The 21,963-nt window shown below is 34.3% G+C and overlaps 1 protein-coding gene across 1 annotated transcript in view; it reads right to left on the bottom strand.

The window, feature by feature from the left end:
• LOC105882007 (snake venom 5'-nucleotidase-like) overlaps positions 1–21,963 on the bottom strand; it is a 74,784-nt gene that overhangs the window by 37,842 nt on the left and 14,979 nt on the right. Inside the window, exon 2 of the mRNA XM_012784062.3 lies at positions 5,398–5,549. Within this exon, the coding sequence (XP_012639516.1) occupies positions 5,398–5,549 (152 nt within the window). The remainder of the gene's footprint in view (positions 1–5,397; positions 5,550–21,963) is intronic.

Consider the following 21,963-nt stretch of genomic DNA (forward strand, 5'->3'; position numbering starts at 1 on the left):
AAAAAAGTACAAAGACTTCAAATAAAGAACATAATGAAGTACCTCAAGAAACTAGATAACTAAGAGCAAATAAAATCTAGAATTAATAAAAGAAAAGAAATAATAAAGAGCAGAGCATACATAAAAGAAATTAAAACTAAATTTATTTTAAAAACAGAAGATAACAAAACCAAAAGTTGTTTTTTTGAAAAGATAAACAAAATTGACAAGCCTTTAGCTAGACTAAGAAAAAAGACAGAAGACCTAGTAAATAAGATAAAGGAGACATTACAATTGATTCCACAGAAATACAAAGGATCATTAGAAACTGTTATGATCAACTATATCCCAACAAAGTAGGGAAGAAACAGATAAATTCCCAGACATATACAACCTACCAAAACTTAATGAGGAAAAAAATTCAAAACCTCAACAAACCAATAATAAGACTGAAGCCATAATAAAATGTTTCCCATCAAAGCAAATCCTAGGATCCAATGGCTTCACTGGTGAATTACCCTAGTACCAAAATCAGACAAAGACATAACCACGAAAGAAACTACAGGCCAGTATCTCTGATGAATGATTGTATGTAGAACATCCTAAAGACTCAAAAAAAAAAAAAAACTGTTAGAACTGATAAAAGAATTCAGTAAAGTTTCATTAAAGGCCAGAACTATAGACAGCTAGACTAAAAAAAAGGAGAGACCAATAACCCAACTCTCTGGAACAACCTGATACAAGAGCAGATACATATATCATGTCACTACTCTCATCCATTAGCACCTGCTGGGGCAAGTGCTTCTACCTCCTTAAACAGAAGATGAGAGACTCAGTTTCCTGAGAACCCACAAAGCTATAGGAACAACTCCAAATACAATCCCCCATCATAAGCTTGCACTGAATACTACCTGGCACAACCCTGGTAAAAGAAAAAAGATAAGAAAAGCAGCAAAACTTACCAGACAAGGAACAATATTCAAAAAAATCTTTCCACAATAGAAATTAAAATGTTGACAAAATATTTATCCAATAACTAAAAAAAATAAAAGAAATGCCACAAGCACAAATTTTTTTAATGTAGGAAAAAGTGGCAAGAAGACAAGAATAAATGACAAAATTATATGTAATATATAATGTAATATGCTTCATTTGTGTAATAAAGTGGAAAAATAAGCATCACATCACTATTATTATTTGTTCATCTTTTCATTTATTCATAAAGAAATCCTGGAAAGAAACTTACCAAACTTAAAAGGAAGGTTACCTGGGAGAATACAAACTGGGCAAAAGGAATCAAACATAGGAAAGAGCTGTTTTACTCTATAATTAAAATTTGGGGTTATTGAACCATGTGAATATATTACCTACATGAAAAAGTTGAATACATTAATAAAATGGTATATTTTATTATACTATTTTAGTATACTATTTAGTATACTATAAGTATACTATTACATTATTAACAAAATAGTATACATTAAAAAAACACTAAGAAGTTATCCACAGCAAGTTTGTTTCAGAGAACATGGGTTATCATTTAGTCTTAAAACATTTTCAGAACTAGGTAACCATTACTAAATGTAATACAAACTACACTTGATGTTTTTGTCTCTCTATACATATCAATGATCAAAATAATCTCCTACTAAAACTTTCATATACTACAAGTTTAATTCCAAAATACTACTAATAAAAGAGCATAGATAAAAGGAAACACTTTTAAATAAAAATAGTAATGTTGATTCCACTAATTTGGAATGGATATTAGGTTTTAGAACCAAACAGATATTTACGTTGTAATGTCTATAACAAAGTACAAAGCAGAACTATATTGTAGGGGCACAGTTCAAACTACTTGAGAACAAACTAAGGATTTTGATGGTGATATTACATTCTCCTTAAGATAAGAAATCAGAATATATTCATACTGTATTTAACAGATATTCAATTCTTTAGATAAATGTAAGAAAAAGTCCTAGACAGCCTTTTAAGTCTTCTATTTATCAAATTTTTGTTAACAAGTGATTCATATTATGCATGCTTTGAACGAATAAAATTGTGTTTAAATTTCATTACATTTTTATGCATTATCTTGTAATTTTATAATTTATTTTGTATTTTACATTTAATTGTATAATATTCAATTATTAAAAATTAAATGCAATTTACATTTAATCACAAAGTATAATTTTAAAATTATATCACTTTGGAATCAAATTCCATTAAAATAGTTACCAATCAATATCTCAGTTTTAAAGCAATGAATGAAAACAATGTAAAGAAATTCAACCCAATAAATATCAAGGTTGTACACTCTACTATCAGTTTAGATAGAAAAAAAATTTAATCGTATAGAAAATGTTACTTTTAAGTATTGGGATACTTAAACTAGGCAATGTCAAAATTCAATCAATTTTCAAATTCTAGAGTACACTTAATAAAACTCTATCAGAGAACAGCTTGATTGCTGTTTCAACTAAAAACCCTGGTATGCTTTATTTATTTATATTAAATTAAACAATATACCCTAAATAACTCCCATAATTAGACATTATAAGTTTTCCTAAAACATTCACAATTTATTAATAATACATAATATGGAACTGCAGTTCTTGTAAATTAGATTTGCAAAGCATTTTAATGATATAATATGCTGATATCTTTATAGGATCCTCCAGATTCACTCTTTACCTTTTCTACTCTGCTCTGGGATCAGGTAAGTCAACCTCTATGGACTGCATCAACTGGCTTCCTTATCTGCTGGCTTTCTATTAGATTAAACCAATAATAGGCACAGGTAGGAATTTCAGAACAAATGGTCAAGGAAGAGGGTAGGATCAGGTGTTTATTCCCCAGACATCTTCCTTCCTTCTGGGTCCATGTAGATTAGCTGCGACCCTCTACTGAAGGTAATATATCCTATCAGCTGAGCTTTCCATGGGAAAGCTTCCCTTTTCAGGCTTAGAGATGCTTCTTTATACTATACTCCATACTAGCACTAATAGAAATATAATGTAAGCAATGTGTGTAATTAGAAGCCACATTTAAAAAAATAGGTGAAGGTAATTTTAGTATAGGTCATTCAATATATGTCCAAAATATTATCATTTCAGCATGTATTCAATGCAAAAATGAATGATATATTTTACATTCTTCTGTTTTCATACTAAGTCTTAGAAATCCAGCACATAAAATTACTACGCACCTCAATTCGTCCTAGCCACATTTTAAGTTCTCAATACTATATTATCCCTCCCTTATGGCTTCCCTCCTACTCCTCATTCCTTTGTAAATAGTTTTTATTAAACTCTCCTTAAATTACCCACATGCCTGTGTCAACTATTTTCCACCAGGATGAAACTGATACACGAGGGAAAATGTTTGATATAATATTCAAGAAAAAGTAGCATGCAAAATTGTACAATTACAGTATGATCTCAACTACATGAAAAATGCATGTAAAAGAAACTGGAAGGAAATATCACAAAATGTTAACCTAAAATGATGGCATTATGAGTGATTATCTTTTGTTTCTTGATACTTCTGTACTTTCCAAATTGCATTAAATTCATAAAAAAGAATTTAAAATGTCAAAAAGCAAATGCAATATAATACTTAGCAAAACTGATGAGCTGAAAATAACCCAACAGGGATTGACTATTTGTTCTCACCTTCTTACAATAGAACCCATTCACAAAAACCCTATAAAAAGAAAACTGAAATCACTCAAATATGTATTTGTGGTATAAACAGAGTGTCAAATAAACTGAAAATAATATCACTTACAGTAAATCTATACATGCCTCAGAAAAGGGAGTCAAACACTACAGAGCTCAAAGTATGCTACTAGTATACCAGGTTTTCAACATTCACAGTTCCCTTCTTTCACAATATAGATAAGTAGAAGAAAGTCAGGACATATGGTCCAATTCAATGTGTGGACTAAAATTAGTAACCAAATATATACTAGACTTAAATGTGGAACATTTTTAGATTCTAACTTCTTAATCCACATGGTAATGAGTTCCAGAAGTCTGTGGCAGACAAAACAAAGAGCATGGTAAGTAGGTTAAAATAAAGAAAGAACAGTTAAATCCTGGGGCTAATTCTGCCTCTTCTCCTTGATTCTTTATCTTCTTTGTCACCAACAAACAAAGTCCATTCAGGATTTGGGAAAGATGGCATAAATTACAGAATTCTATGGAGCCATTTCATTCATTAACTACTTGGCCTTGCCATCCTACCTACTTTTACAACAGACATTCGCTATTATCTGTCTAAAATATGCCAACATCCTTTTATTCCCTTGATCCTTCCCAAATTCCCAGTTTTACTATAATAACAAAAAAATGAAAACAACCTAAATATCTAATAATAGATTATGTAAGCAATGAAATATCATCCATTCATTGGAATACTGGGCAACCATTAAAAATATTATAAAAATTATTTCATATACAACAATGTGAATGTACTTAATGTCAGTGAACAGTACATTTAAAAATAGCTAAAATTATAAATTTTATGTTATGTATATTTTACAATAAAAAAGATTATTTCATAATATGGGAAAATGTTCACAATGTATTATCAAGTATTCTTTTAATATGACGAACCAATGGGAACAAATGACTAAACTATGGGAATCACTGATCCCATTAGTTCATTGTATAAAAATCTAAAAAAGCTCACAGGAAAAAATAAAAATATCTTATACCATCCAGATATAACCACTATTAACCACTATATATATTCCTACAATAAGACAGTGATTAGATACAGGGATAGATCCCTATTAATCTCAGCCTCTATCTAAATTCCCTAATTATCTCTTCAATGTAGGAAAATAATATCTAAACTGCTATCTTCCCACAAAACTCTAATACATTTTATGAATAGTTCAAATATCCTCTTTTTCATCTTAATAAAAACAGCTAAAATACACTGAGTGCATACTGTATTTAGCTGAATTTAGCTGCTCACTCACTGTGTCTGGCATTGCTTCATTTACTTTATATATTATCTTATTTTACATCTGATAAAACTGAAGCTTTAAGAGATTAGTCACTTTCTTAAAATCACTTAATGAGAGGATGATGGAACCAGGATTCAAACCCAGGCCCAGCTAGCCCAGCTAACTCCAAAGTTCATGATCTTAACTACTCCAATAACACATCTTACTTTTGTATAGACACAATTTAAAATCTTACCCCATAACATGAAACCTAGGTTTGATTACAAATTTTCAGATTCATTGAACAATCCTATTAATGAGCTTCCAAATGCTTTCAGGGACTATCTGCTGATAAAAAACAACATTATTCAACTCCTCCTACATCAAATAATCTAAAAGTAATCTGTAATTACTTCATAAACTTCAAATAACAGTAAAAACGATAGCTTATGAATACTTACCAAAAACTGCAAAATGTACTCCCAATTCATTTAATATAGGAATCATGTGCTTTCCTTTTGTTATTGTACTTAAAACTGAAGGATTTAAGCAGTCCCCACTAAAAATCAAAAGTGGATTCAGGAAACGGAACTTTTTCACAGCTGTTGCAAATCTAAAAAAATAATTTTATGTGCTGTAATTTTATGCCTTTATTAAAAACAAAGAAAATATTTTAAATAGCAATCTGAAAAATTTTTCTTAAAATTCGAATAAAAACTAAAGTCTGAAAACAAAAATGTTTTTAATAAGATCATTTGCTATAAACAACATACCTCGCCTTTTAACATATTTGTATTCTGAAAGGATAGGCTAAAAAACAAATTTCTTAAATTTTTTAATCACATTTTCCATTTAAATATGAAATATATTATACCTCAAATTATAATCTGAAATCACTTAAAAGAAAACACTCTAAAGCATAGAGGAAAACGCAAGCTATGCTACAAAATACAAACCCTTAAATATAAATTATATACCCTGGGAGCAAGATGAAAGATTTTCCTGACGTCTTACTAGGTTTTTAAAATTAAATTTATTGCATCAAGTTTGATGTAAGAGAATGCCTTTCCGCAGCCATATAATCTAATGTTCCTATGGTAAACAAATCTCCTCAACCTCATTACTGAATACTTCCTTCATCCTACTGCCTCCCCTAGCTTTTCATTGAAATATGAAAAGCATTTCCCCTGAGGAAAGCATTTACTATGTTAGCCCTCTCTATTGGCCACTACTCAGTCTCCGATTCCCCACAATGAACAGAATAGATAACAAGGGAAGTAGGGAGAAAAGAGGCAGGCATTCCCGGAGGCTAATTTCAGACTGGACAAAAATTCTCCTCCTTTGTAAGCCTCAGAGTATCAAAATCTATCACCCTCCAAGCCAGGAGGTTCTGACATACATCTAATAACAGCCTTAGCCTTGGGGACCACCAACACCTATAGTCTGAAAACTCTACCCAGTTGATTCTGATCTGCTTTCCCCAATGAAAACCACCATTCATTTCCCCACATTCACGTGGCTTACACCTTTCCCTTTACTTCACATTCTGATGCCATCTTGGTAACTTAAACATCCTGGAAAAGATACTTTAGTGGCTCCTTTACTTTAATAACCATTTCCAGTCCACTTCAGCAACTCACTGTTATACTCAAATTGGCCACCAAAAAGATCTTTTAAAGATCTGCCTGGTTTCTACATGTCTTTTCAGCTTTACCTCCTTTTTCAAAATACATTCTAGTAACAGGGAACTTGGAGAAGCTCTCTAAAAATCTCCATTTCACATGTGCCATTGCTTCAAAACTAGAATACCCTTTCCAACCCAATACAGGAAACTCTCACGTGTTCCCTAAGATTCAGTTTGAGGCCTATTAGCTCTGTGAAGAATCTGCTGCTACCCTTATGATGTGGGTATGGCATTTAACCTATTTACATGTCTTCCCCCATCCCCTAAAACTGTTAAGCTTCTGAGGACAAATATTTTTGTCTTAGTCATCTTTAAATGCCCAGTGTTTTTAAATTTGTGAAATGCCTGGCACTCATAATGTATTCAATAAATATATCCTAAATTTACATTCCTCTGTTACAAAACTTATCCATTCGCATGTTCTCAACTACAGTCTATATTTTTATACAATATCCAAATCAAAATCTCAGCTCAATTACCAAATATTTAGTTAAGTACTGTACTATAAAAAGTATAAGAAATATTACCTAAACTTGAGCTTTAAAAATCTAGTTGGTGACTAACTTTAACTTCTGGTCTCTGGTAGAATGTAATACATTGTGGCAGATCACATACCCACTTCAACAAACAAAAGTAAGACATCAGAGATCTAAGGCAGTAAAAAGAAGTAAGTGACCTGAAATTCTTTGCTATAACAAATTGGAAATTTCAGGAGTCCTAAATGTATAGCTAACCTACAATATGTTTGCTACATTTTGGTGCTTTTGAGAAGTGTAGGAAACTTTTATAGGATAGAATGAAATATCCTGTAGTCTTATGGTAGATAAGTGACTAAGTTCTACTAGAGGCGATGGCTGCCAAATTTGTAAACAGTGTGGGATGGAAGGCCAAAGAGCAAAGTTTCAAAGAGTAGACTGAATCTCCCAACCTTTCAAGGTTAATGAAGTAAAGACCCAGCAGATTCTCAATAACAAGTACCAAAAGGATAAGTCTGAGGAATAAGGAAGAACCAAATGCAGAACACCTTTCACTAAAAGTGCAATCAAAACTGACTCAGCTGATAGGACTGAGATGATTAGCACCTCATCTGTATGACAAAAAAAGGGGAATCCATTTCTGGAAGAAGTATCATTAGAACTTTCATAGTTCCTTATATATAATTACTGGCATGAAATAAAGAAATGACTAGACAAGAGATACAAATATACCTAATAATCAAGATTTTTTTAAAAAAATAGAAGACTCACAGATGATACAGATACTAGAATTTTCAAACAAAGGCTTTAAAATAATTTAAAATGGTAAAGAAATCAAAAGCAAAATGGGCAGAATAAAGAGATGAAAATTCCAATAGAAAACCAAATAGAATTTATAAAACTGCAAAATTATTATCTATTATTTATTTTAGGAAAATACTCAAAATGAAGCACAGAGAAAAAAGAATGGGGAAAAAACAAAATAGAACATAAAAGACATGGGGAAAGTTTTTTTTAAAAAAAGTCTAACACATACAACATCTAAGTAATTAAAATCTCAGGAGAGGAAAAATAGAATGGATCAAAAAGAATATCTGAAGAGATATGACCAATACTTTCCCAAGGATGATAAAAAATACCTACTCACATTTTCAAGAATCTCAGTGAACCACACAAAGGAAATATTAATACAAAGAAAAACATACCTTGGTACATCATAGTCAATCTCCTAACAAAACAAAGAGAAAAATTTTAAGTAGGGCGAGGGTGATGGTGGTAGGAAACTACTGATAGCTAACACTGCAACATACGCCTTGGAAACCAGAAAACATTAGAATGGCATTTTTAAAGTATTGGGGGAAAATATCTGCTAGCCTAGAATTTTATAGTCAATAAGAAATTGTTTTAAAAAATGAAAATGAAATAAGAACATTTATAGACAAAAACTGAGAAAATCTATTGCTATTCAACCTGCACTAGAAAGGGTAAATATTTGAGTGATTATGTTTTAAAAACTGACTGCACAAATCTATGACATAGAGGTAAGATATATGGCAATAATAACACAAAGGACAGAAGGAAGGTAGAGTTAAAGTACTCTAAGGTTCTTATTATACATTGTTTAGGAAGTAACAGATATACTAACCTGAGGTAGACCATAGTAAAGGATATATACATTACATGTAAATGGACTAAAAATTCCCATTAAATAAGAGAGATCCATCAACTGAATTTAAAAATAAAAAATCCTACTGTAATCTGCTTACAGGAGATGCATTTTAAATATAAGGACACAAAAAGTTGAAAGAAATGGTAAAGGATATACTACATAAACACCAACCAAAATAAAGCTGATATAGCTATATTAATATAAGAAAAAGGTAGACTTTAAGGCAAGAAGTATTACTATGAGTATTACTACAGATAAAAAGGTAAGTTTTTTAGTTATTCGTGTTAATTCAATATAAAGATATAAAATCCTAAATTTGTACGTACCTAATAACACTGCCCCAAGATGGATAAAAGACAAGTTGACAGAGATAAAAAGGGAAGGGAAAAAAATCATGATCATAGTTGTCAATTTTAAAGGACTTCTAAGTATCTCATAGAATAAGCAAACAAAAAATGAGTTAAGATACAAAATATTTGAAGAACATAATTAACTAGCTTGACATAATTGACATATAGATCATGATACTCAACAAAAAAATATACTTCTGCTTGAGAGGACATGAATTAGCTAACAAAATATAGTAGATGGGTCATAAAATAAGTATCAGAAACCTCAAAGTTCTGTAACATAAAGAGTATGATCTCTGACCATAATGAAATTTAAAAAGCACTCAGTAATAAAAAAAAAATAATTCAAAAAGCTCTAATTATTTAGAAATCAGGCAACATAAATCTAAATGAGCTGTAGGTCAAAGAAAAATCACACTGGAATTTTGAAGTGGATAATAATGAAAATATAACACATTACAGCTTCTGGAATGGAAATAAGTGCTTAAATAACAAATTATAGCTTAAACTGCATTTAAAAAAATATATTGAAAAATATATAATCAAACTTTTATCTCAAGAAAAGCTAGGAAACAAATGGCAAATTAAGCTGAAATAAAGTAGAAAGAAAAAAGTAAAAATAAACAAAATAGAAAGCCAATATACAACAAAGAAAAACATTAACAAAGCTAGAATGTGCTCATTGAAAAAATTAATAAAATTGATACACATTAGCAAGACTGAGAAAAAATTATAAATAACAGAAATAAAAAAGAAACATCACTACAAATCTAACATACTTTTAAAAAGATAAAAAAGGATATAATATAAATACACTTCTGTCAATAAATTTGACAATTTAGATAAAATAGACAAATTTCTTGAAAAATACAACTTACCAAAACGAGCACAAAAAGATACAAAAATCTGTATTTCCTGTATTTCCTTTATCTATTAAAGAAATTGAAACCATAAAACAGTTCAACAATAGAAATTCCAGTGATAGATTTTCACTACTGAATTCTCCCAAATATTTTTAAAAGGAAATATTTCTCTTTCATAAATTCTTCCACAGAAGAGAAAAAGAGTAACATTTTCCAACTGATTTCATAAAGTCAGCATTATCTTAATATCAAAACCTAAAAAACATTACAAGAAAAGAAAATTACAGGCCAATATACCTCATGAACAGTCACAAAATTCTTAAGCAAATTTTAGCAAAATTAATCCAGTACATGTAAAAAGAATAAGACATCTTAACTAAGAAGGATTTATTCCAGGAATGTGAGAGTGGTTTAACATTTAAAAATAAATATAACTTTATCACATTAATAAAGGATAAAAATCATGATTTCCTACACCTATGTAAAAAAGCATGTGAAAATTCAAAACCTATTTGATCAAAAAAGGAATTATTATTGGAAAACTAGGAATACAAGAGTTTGGGATAAAAAACCTTTTAGGTAGAAATTAACCTGATAAATTTTGATATAAAATTTTTATGGAAATGCAAAAGTCCTAGAATAGACAAGTAAATACTGAAGAACAAGAAAACCAAGAACTTATACAGCTGGGCATCGAGATTTATTATAAAGCTATAGTAATTAAGACCATATAATATTGTTTTAGATCCACAGAATAGAGTCCAGAACTAGACAGACATATACACAGTCACTTGATTTATTATTAAATACAAAGGTAGCCCTGCAATTCAATGTGGAAAGGACAGTCTTTTCAATAAAAGTACTGATGAAACTAAATATAAATATATAACTATAAATACATATATGAATGATGCAAGGAGAAAAAGGTGACCCCTACGTCAATCATATACAAAATTTAATTCAAAGTTGATCACTGATCCAATGTAAAAACCAAAACAATAAATCTTCTAAAACAAATCATGGGGGAATATCTTCATAACTTGAGTGCATTAGACTGGCCAAAATAAACAGGAAAGAGACACTCCTATGAGCCATAAGGCAAAAGCAGCAGGTAACTTACAAAGAAAAACTCATCAGACTAACTATAGACTTCTCAACTGACACCTTACCAGCCAGAAGCAACTGGGACCTCATTTTCAGTCTTCTCAAAGAGAATAATGGCCAGACTAGAATTTTGTATCCTATAAAACTAAGTTTAGTATATGAGGGAAAAATAAAGTCTTTCTCAGACAAACAAACACTGAGGGAATTTGTCAAGACAAGACTTGTCCTGCAAGAAGTACTCAGAACAGCATTATACATAGATCAGCACAATAGACACCTGCCAGTGTAAAATCACCCAATGGCTCAAAAGAGAAAACAAGGCAACAAAGTTCTACTCAACAGGATGAACAGAAATCTCCCCCACTTGTCAATTCTTTCAGTAAATGTGAATGGCTTAAACTGCCCACTAAGGAGACATCAGCTAGCTGACTGGATAAATACATACAAGCCAAGTGTCTGCTATTTCCAGGAGACACATCTGACTCACAAAGACTTACTCACACTCAAGGTGAAGGGATGGAAAACAATATTTCACACAAATGAAAATCAAAGAAAGCTGGTGTAGCAGTTCTCATATCAGATAACATCATCTTCAAATCAATAAAGTAATGAAAGAAAAAAATGGACATTATATAATGGTAAAGGGAACAATGCAACAAGAAGACATACTTCTAAATATTTACACACCTAACATAGGTACACCCAGATTCATAAAGCAAATCCTACTTGATCTAAACAAAAGGATAAACAGCAGCACTGTAATAGCCAGGGACTGTGACGTCCCTCTGACAGAAAGGGACAGATCCTCTAAACAGAAAATAAAGAAACAATCGACTTAAACAGAATGCTGGAACAAATGGGCCTAACAGATATTTACAGAACATTCCACCCCAAAACTACTGAATATATGTTCTTCTCATCAGCTCATGGGACACTCTATGAGACTGACCACATCCTAGGCCATGAAACGTGCCTCAACAAATTTAAAATAGAAATTATACCATGCATCTTCTCAGACCACAGTGGAATTAGAAAATTAGAAATCAACTCCAACAGAAACACTCATCTCTACACAAAGTCATGGAAACTAAACAACCTACTAATGAATGATAGGTCAAGGAGGAAATTAAGATGGAAATAAAAAGATTCTTTGAGATAAATGATAAAGGGGACACAAGTTATAAAAATCTGTTGGATATTGCCAAAGAAGTCTTGAGAGGAAAATTCATGACCATAAATGCCTACATCCATAAGACAGAAAAACCGCAAATCAACAATCAAATGATCACCTTAAAGAACTAGAAAAAAATGAGCAAACCAATACCAAACCCAGCACTAGAAAAGAAATAACCCAAATCAGAGCACAACTAAATGAAATCAATAACAAGAGCAAAGACTTCTTAAGCAGACAAGAAAAACATAAACCATAAAAGAAAATATTGATAAGCTGAACATCATTTAAATTAACAACTGTTGATCAAAATACATCATTAAAAGAATGACAAGGCAAACACTGACTAGAGAATATATCTTCAAAGCATATATTCAACAATAGAACATATCCAAAATATACTAAGAATTCTTACAAATCAATTAGAAAAAGACAGAAAACCCCATCTTTAAAAATGAATTTTAAAAAATGCTTAACTAAAGAATAAATGAAACTGTCCAATAAAGAAAGAAAAATTGTTATTTTTTTCCTTCTATATTGAAGAAAAAATGTTCAATATCATTACTTGATGGAAAATACAAATTAAACCCCCAATGGTATATCACTACTCACCCACCAGAATGCTAAAATTAAACAGACAATATCAAATGGCAAGAATGTGGAGCAATTAAGACTCTTATATTAATGTTGCTGATGGAAACATAAGCTGCTAAAACTATTTTGGGAAAAATGTTTGGCAACATCTAACCTATTAAAGCTATACACATAACTATATGTGGTATAAAAATTCCACTCTTAGTCATATACCAAACAGAAATGATTTTTTCTATCCACAAAAAACATTATATAAGAATGATGACAGTAGTTATTTCATAATAACAAATACTGGAAATAATCCAAATGTCCTTTAACAGAACATATAAATAAATTATGATATATTCACACATTAGAATCTAGCTCAGCAATAAAAGAACAACATATTACTAATACATGTGACAATATGGATGAATCTCAAATAAATAATGTTGAACAAAAGAAGCCAAACACATAGAGTGTATGTTGTATACTGTTTAGTGAGTAGATGAAAGAATAGCAGTATGTGACTAAGAAGGACATGAGGGAGTTATACAGTGTAATATTTCATATTTTTAAAATATTTCATATTTTATCTAGTAATGATTATATTAGTAAAAAATCATTGATATCTACACTTAAGATGTGTATATTTCAGTATGTTTAATTAATACCTCACTTTTTCAAAAACTGAAAAAAACAATTGAAAATAATACATATGTAGTATGCGAGGCAGTAAGAAAATACATGAATACAAAAACTGAGCAACATAGGAGTTGAGAGAACTCTCAGGAGAGTTGTATCTAAGATGGAAAGTAAAAGCCACAGGATTTGGGCTGAATCTAGAATAAATAGAAATTATATAAGCAAAAAAGAGTAAATACGTGATCAGAATTATAGAATAAGGAAGTACAAGGTATATATGATGATTTATGAGTGTTCTAGCTAAAATGATATAAATTATCAACTCCTAAAGTTTACTCTTCGTATCCAAAGAATATACTTTCAAAAACAACCCTCCCCCCCAAAAAAAATGATTAAGAAGATTGAACTTCTGCAAATCTCCTTTATATCTAGCTTATTAGGGATAGTTAGACTCCCATATCTGCTGCTGCACTCAATCTACTGGAATAGGTCACTTTGGTTAAAGAATATAAAGAAAATCTGGTCTCATACAGATAGGTAACTGGATAACTGTTTCAATAAAATTTCCAGATAATTATAGATATTTTTCTTTGATACTACACCAAAACTCAACAAGAACAGTTTCTTAATAATTTCAATATGCTATTTCAAACCACATCAATTAACTTTTCAAACTCTATACACATATGAAAAACTGGAAATAGCAAATAACATCTTTTAAGACTGTTATAAAAATAGTTCTGGTTTTGAGGACCCCCTAAAAGGATCTCATATAGCACTCTACAGGCCCCTGACTATGCTTTGAGAACTACCAATTTAGATTTATAATCCAGGTGATAGCTTAAACCTCAGAAGAAAACAAGCAAATGGCATACATGGAAAACATTTTGAAAACATTTGAGTAGTTCCTACTCATCCTTCAAACCTCAGCTTAAACAGTCCCCAGAGAGCCGGGCACAGTGGCTCACGCCTGTAATCCTAGCACTCTGGGAGGCTGAGGCGGGCGGATTGCTCGAGGTCAGGAGTTCGAAACCAGCCTGAGCAAGAGCGAGACCCCGTCTCTACTATCAATAGAAAGAAATTAATTGGCCAACTAATATATATATATAAAAAAAAAAATTAGCCGGGCATGGTGGCACGTGCCTGTAGTCCCAGCTACTCGGGAGGCTGAGGCAGCAGGATTGCTTGAGCCCAGGAGTTTGAGGTTGCTGTGAGCTAGGCTGACGTCATGGCACTCACTCTAGCCTGGGCAACAAAGCGAGACTCTGTCTCAAAAAAAAAAAAAAAAAAAAACAGTCCCCAGAGAAACATTCCAAGACCTCTCTCCAACTAAGAATATGCCATGTTAGGCAATCTCATTGTACTTCTCACATGATAATTTTACTTTTATTTATGAGATTTTTTTTTGTCCACCTAATGCTAGCCTATGTTACCCAAGGGCTGGGATCATTGGGATCACATCTAGTTTTGTTCATGGTCTATCCCTAGCATTTCTCCCTGCCCCTATTCTCAATATAGCAGTAAGTATGATTGTTTCAAAATCTAAGTCAGCTTGGCTCAGTGGCTCATACTTGTAATCCCAGTATTTTGGGAGGCAAAAGCAGGAAGATCACTTGAGGCCAAGAGTTCAAGACCAGCCTGGACAACAAAGCAAGACTGTGTACCTACAAAAAATTTTTAAAAATTAGCTGAGTGTGATGGCATACACCTGAAGTCCCAGCTACTTGAGACCTTAAGCCCAGGAATCCCTGACCTTGCAGTGAGCTATGAGCCAGTCATTGCATTCCACTCCATCCTGTGCAACAGAGTGAGACCCTGCCTCTAAAAAAATAAAAATTTTAAGTCATTTATATCATCCTTTTGCTCAACCCTTACAGTAGCTTCCCAGCTAATTCAAGGTAAAAGCCCAAATTATCAACATGGCCTACATAGCTTTCTATGATCTGATTTCTGCTACCTCTTTGATCTCATCTTCTACCACTCCCCCCATTACTCACTCTGCTCCAGCACTATAACTTCCTGATGTTCATGAAACCCACTGAACATATTCCTACATCAGAATCTTTGCTCTTGCAATTTGCTCAGCTTAAAACACTTTCTTATAGACAACCAAATGTGTCACACTACTTCACATCACTCAGGTCTCTCCTCAAAGAACATCCTGTTAGTGAGATCTTATCTAAATAAGCTTCTTAAAATGCACCCCTCCCACCCTCAACTTTCCACTTTCTATTCTCCTTACCCTGCATTATTTTTCTCCATAGCATTTATTACCATCTGACATATTATAATTATCCCTCCTTATATACAAGGGATACATTCTAAGACCCCAAGTGGATGCCTGAAACCACAAATGGTACTGAATCCTTCATATACAATGTTTTTTCATATACATAGATACCTATGATAAAGTTGAATTCATAAACTAGGCATAGTAAGAGATTAACAACAATAACTAATAATAGAATAATTATAATGATATGCCAGCATCACTATCCTTGTGCTTTGGGGCCATTATTAAGTTAAATAATGGCTACTTGAACACAAATACTCTAGTACCACAACAGCTGATTTGGTAACCAGGATGATTACTTAGTGGCTAACAAGCAGGTAGCATATACTGTGTGGTTATGCTGGACAAAAAGATGATTCACACCCCAGGCAGGACAAAGCAGATGGTACAAGAGTTCATCACACTACTCAGAAGAACACACAATTTAAAACTTATAAATTGTTGCTTTCTGGAATTTTCCATCCAATATTTTCAGATGACAATTGACTATGGATAACTGAAAACATGGAAAGAAAACCACAGATAAAGGGGAACTGTTGTATATATTTCTTATGTATGCTTTTCTTCCCCACCTAAAACACAAGCTCCACAAAAGCCGGATTTTTTTCTCTTCTGCTCCCAGCTATATCGCTACTGCCTGGAACAGTGCCTGGTACTATAAGTTCAATAATTCACACATATTTATTGAACTCTTACTAGGCACTCTATACCTAGAAAATGATATGCTCTCAATGAATATTTGTTTAACTAGATGAATACTGACTGAATCTCTGTTTCAATACACAGAGTAGTGAGCAGAGGGGCTAAAAACTAAACTTTAGGGTATACCAACATTTAAAGAATAGAGAATATTATGACATCTTAGAGCTAAAGAGAAAAGGTCATCTTTTAACCAAAATCAAAATGATCCAGAGTTGTCACAAATCTGAATAAACACAAATTATTTCAGCAGCATGTTTGCTAGGAAGAAGAATTATGAACAGAAATATTACCAGAAATGCCAACCATAGAAGAATATTCACTCAATGAGCTCAGGTTTCTTTTCAACATCAGAATAGTCCAGAAATAAGATGGATACTTTCATTGTTCCTTCAAAGGCCAGTCACTAAGTATTCTATTTACTAGCATCTCTTGATATGCTCTCTTGAGTTTTAGATCTCTGACCTTCCAAAGACATTGCAGCTCTATAATTTCCTGTTCTTTACCCAAGAGGCTTACATTTTCATTTTATGACTAACATGTATATGATATGTTTGAATAAGAGGTGAGATGAAATCCTACAATAAAACCACCAAGAACTTTTTTTGAACTATACAATCCATTAAAAAATGCATTCCCCAAATGCCACTCTGCCACTTGACATATAATGTATTGATTTTAATGCATCAAAAAGTCAATCTGTGGCTTTTCCTTGGGCTTCTACTAAAACTAAAAAGCATCCTATTAAAAAATCAATGACATTCAGGAGACATCATCAATATCTTCATCTTTTCCACAAAGAAATACCATAACAACAAATAAATAACTGCACTGCAAGTAGAAAGTCTAAGGGAAAACACTAGAATACAGCATGGAAGTGATGAAAACTCTCTGAAGCATAAGACTTTGAATGGCAGCATTAGAGGGAAGCAGAAAATCGAGCTGGTAGTTGCTTATAGCTAAGAAGGACCCCCATTGAGGTAAAAAAGTAAATGGAAAATCCCTAACAATTCATGATCTTAATGAAAAATATGACAAAGAGATAGATATAAAAAAAGAACCAAATAGAAATCTTGGAGCAGAAGAATTCAATGAATTAAATAATAACAAAATAGAGAGTTTAAAAAACAGACTAAACCAAACAGAAGGAAGGATTTCTGAACTTCAAGACTGGTCTTTTGGAGTAACTCAAAAAAACAAAAATAGAAAAGGAAGAAAAGAATGAAGAAGGCCTATAGGATTTATGGGACACCATTAAGTGAGCAAATATACTCCTTATAAGAGTTCAAACAGGAGAAGAGACAGGGAAAGGCATAGAAAATCTATTTAATTAAATAATAGCTGAAAACTTACCAGATCTAGGTATAGATATAGACATCCAGATGCAGGAAGATCTAAGGTCCCCAAATAAATTCTACTGCAAAAGGACTTACCCAAAGCACATTATAGTCAAATTATTAAAAGAAAAACAGAATTCTAAAAACATCAAAAGAAAAGCGTCAAAGTCACATATAAGGGAATCCCCAGTAGACTAACAACAGATTTCTTCACAGAAATCTTATAGGCCAGGAGAGAATGCAATGATATATTCAAAGAACTAAAAGAAAGAAAGAAAAAAAAAATGTCAGCCAAGAATGCTATACTCAGCAGAGCTATCCTTCAGAAATGAAGGAGAAATAAAGTCTTTCCCAAATAAGCAAATGATGAGGGAATTCATCACCATCAGACAAGCCTTAAAGAAATGCTTAAGAGAGTCATACATCTGGAAGTTAAAGAACAATAACTACTATCATGAACACATAGGAAAGTACAAAGCTCACTGGTAAAGCATATAAGTGAGAAAGAGAAAGGAATTAAACCATATCACTACAAAAAAAATCTCACTAAACCAAAAAGATAAACAGTAAGAGATGAAGAAAAGAAAGTATATACAAAACAACAGAAATACAGGAGTAAGTCCTCACTTATCAATAACAACTTTGAATGTAAATAGATTAAATTCTCCAATTAAAAGTTTCTTGCTACAGCAATCAGACAAGAGAGTGGAATTAAGGGCATCCAAGTGGGAGCAGAAGACATCAAACTCTCACTCTCTGCTGATGACATGATATTATACCTAGAAAACCCCAAGGATTCAACCAAGAGACTCCTTGAATTGATGAATGAATTTGGTAAAGTCTCAGAATACAAAATCAATACACAGAAATCAGAGGCATTCATATATGCCCACAACAGTAAAAGTGAGACTCAAATCAAAGACTCAATTCCCTTCAAAATAGCAACAAAGAAAATAAAGTACTTAGGAATATATTTAACTAAGGAGGTAAAAGACCTCTACAGGAAGAACTATGAAACACTGAAGGAAATAGCAAAAGATGTAAACAGGTGGAAACCATGGATGGAAAACCAGGTGGAAACCAAAAGATGTAAACAGGTGGAAACCATGCTCATGGATCGGCAGAATTAACATTGTTAAAATGTCTATACTACCCAAAGTGACCTACAGAGTCATTGCAATCCCTATCAAAATGCCACCATCATTTTTCACAGATATAGAAAACACAATTTTACGATTTGTATGGAAACAGAGAAGACCCCATATAGCAAAATCAATCCTAGGCAATAAAAACAAAATAGGAGGTATCAATTTACCAGAATTCAAACTATATTACAAGGCTATAGTAATTAAAACAGCTTTTTACTGCAACAAGAACAGGGACATTGACCAGTGGAACAGAACAGAGAACCCAGATATAAAACCATCCTCATATAGCCAACTAATCTTTGACAAAGCAGACAAAACATACACTGGGGAAAAGAATCCTTATTCAATAAATGGTGCTAGGAAAACTGGATAGCCACATGTAGAAGACTGAAACAAGACCCATACCTTTCACCTCTCACAAAAATCAACTCACATTGGATAACAGACTTGAACCTTAGGCGTGAAACTATTACAATTCTAGAGGAAAACGTTGGAAATACTCTTCTAGATATTGGCCTAGGCAAAGAATTTATGAAGAAGACCCCAAAGGCAATCGCAGCAGCAACAAAAATAAATAAATGGGACCTGATCAAATTAAAAAGCTTCTCTACAGCCAAAGAAACTGTCAAGAGAGCAAACAGACAACCCACAGAATGGGAGAAAATTTTCATAAGCTACACATCCGATAAAGGGCTGATAACTAGAATCTATTTAGAACTCAGGAAAATCAGCAAGAAAAAATCAAACAACCCTATCAACAAATGGGCAAAGAACATGAACAGAAACTTTTCAAAAGAAGACAGAATAATGGCCAACAAACACATGAAAAAATGTTCAACATCTCTAATCATCAGGGAAATGCAAATCAAAACCACATTGAGATATCACTTAACTCCAGTGAGAATGGCCTTTATCCAAAAGTCCCCAAACAAGAAATGCTGGTGTGGATGTGGAGAGGTAGGAACACTCCTTCACTGCTGATGGAACTGCAAACTAGTTCAACCTCTGTGGAAAGCAATATGGAGATACCTTAAAGCGATACAAGTGGATCTACCATTTGATCCAGCAATTCCAATACTGGGCATCTACCCAAAAGATCAAATGACACTTTATGAAAAAAGCACCTGCATTCAAATGTTTATAGCAGCACAATTCACAATTGCAAAGTTGTGGAAACAACCTAAGTGCCCATCAATTCATGAGTGGATTAATAAAATGTGGTATATGTATACCATGGAGTACTATTCAGCTTTAAGAAACAATGGTGATATAGCACCTCTTGAATTATCCTGGCTAGAGCTGGAACCCATTCTACTAAGTGAGGTATCTCAAGAATGGAAAAACAAACACCACATGTACTCACCAGCAAATGGTATTAATGGATCAACACCTCAGTGGACATATAAGAATAACATTTATAAAGGGGGGCGGAGCAAGATGGCGGACGAATAACACTGCCAGACAGAGGGTCTCTGCAGAAAAGTCAGATTCTAGCAGAAACTAGAGGAAAGAAGCAAGAAGACGAGCATACAGCGGACAAGGGCCGGAAGGAGGGGTACCTGAGACCCCGGGAGACTCCACGGGAGGAGGCTGCGGAGGAGAACTGGAGGCTGAGACCACCGGAGCAGCCCGGAGACCAGCAGCAAGGGTAGGTGGATCTGCTGTTTCCCCTCCCCTGCATTCGGGACTGCTGGTGGGCTCCCCAGCGGGTGGAGAGACCTGCGGACACCAGCCCAGAGACTGCCGCCGCCTGCCAACGGTGAGCCTGTAGCAGACGTGGCACCAGGTTCCCAACTTCCTCCGGGCACCTCCGTGTGCACAGACCCGAGCCGCGCGGCAGGCGCCATATTGCCTCCTCCCCCCCCTCCGCCGACCCTACCCGCGGCTGCCCAGAGAGACAATACAGCCACCAGCCGGAGGCACCTCCAGGGAACGGGACCTTCCCGTTTGGGACCCCACCAGCCCTCCCAGGTGCTGCTGGCACCGTGTTCCCAGGAAAACGGTGCCGACTCAGAGGCTGAGAGACATAGACCCAGCTTGGGCTCCCTGTGGGTGAATTAGGACCGGAAATCCTCTCCCTGGTGGGAATACAGTTTGAACTCTGGGACCCAGAGGTCGGACCTGCAGACCAGATCCCCTGCACTGAGGGCTAGCATTGCCCGGGGCACAGAAGGGTTATACGTGAACAGCCTACTGAGGTCTGTGTGCCTCCAGGGGCGGATCGGCGGCGTCCTAGAGGGCAACCCTCCTCCCAGGAGGAGGCCGTGCGCCCAACCCAGGTGGCGTTCCTGTGCAGGGAACCTCCCCGCCGGCATCACAGTCCGGGGAGGCCTGGTAGCTTGTGGTCTGGCCTGCTGGCAGAGGCCCAGGAGTAGCTGTGGAGTTGGGGAGGGTGGAAAGAAGCTAGGCCTGCTGCAGACTGTCTCAGACAGCCCCACCCCCACACCCAGACTTTCTGGCTGAGCAGGACCATTCCAGCCCCGCCCTGACAGCAGAGAACAGAACTTTGACCCCTGCTAACGGCCTGAGGGCAGGCTTACCCAACCCAGCTCCGCCCAGAACGAGAGCTGATAACAGGACTCAAAATCAACACCATAGCCTGTTCCTCCAAGCAAACGCCACCTACTGACAGGGACGGCATCTTGCACAGCCTTTCCACGGCACCCACTGACTCAATATACAGGGAGTGGTCCAATTTCACCCACAGGCACCACCTAACGCCTCAGAAACTAAACAAGGTGTGTGAATACCCAAACAATAACCTAAGGAAAGAAACAACAACTGATCGACATGGGAAGAAATCAGCGAAAGAACTCAGGAAATATGAAGAACCAAACGGAAAACACACCCCCAAAGAGGAGCACCAGCCCCCTAGAAACGGACACCAACCAAAATCAGGCAACCAATATGACAGAAGAGGAATTTCGTATGTGGAACATAAGAACACTCACCCAGCTGCAACAACAACTCAACAACCAGCACCAAGAAACCACAAAAAATCTCCAGGATATGAGA

This window comes from Microcebus murinus, chromosome 11 (genome assembly GCF_040939455.1).
Source record: "Microcebus murinus isolate Inina chromosome 11, M.murinus_Inina_mat1.0, whole genome shotgun sequence".
NCBI lineage: Eukaryota > Metazoa > Chordata > Mammalia > Primates > Cheirogaleidae > Microcebus > Microcebus murinus.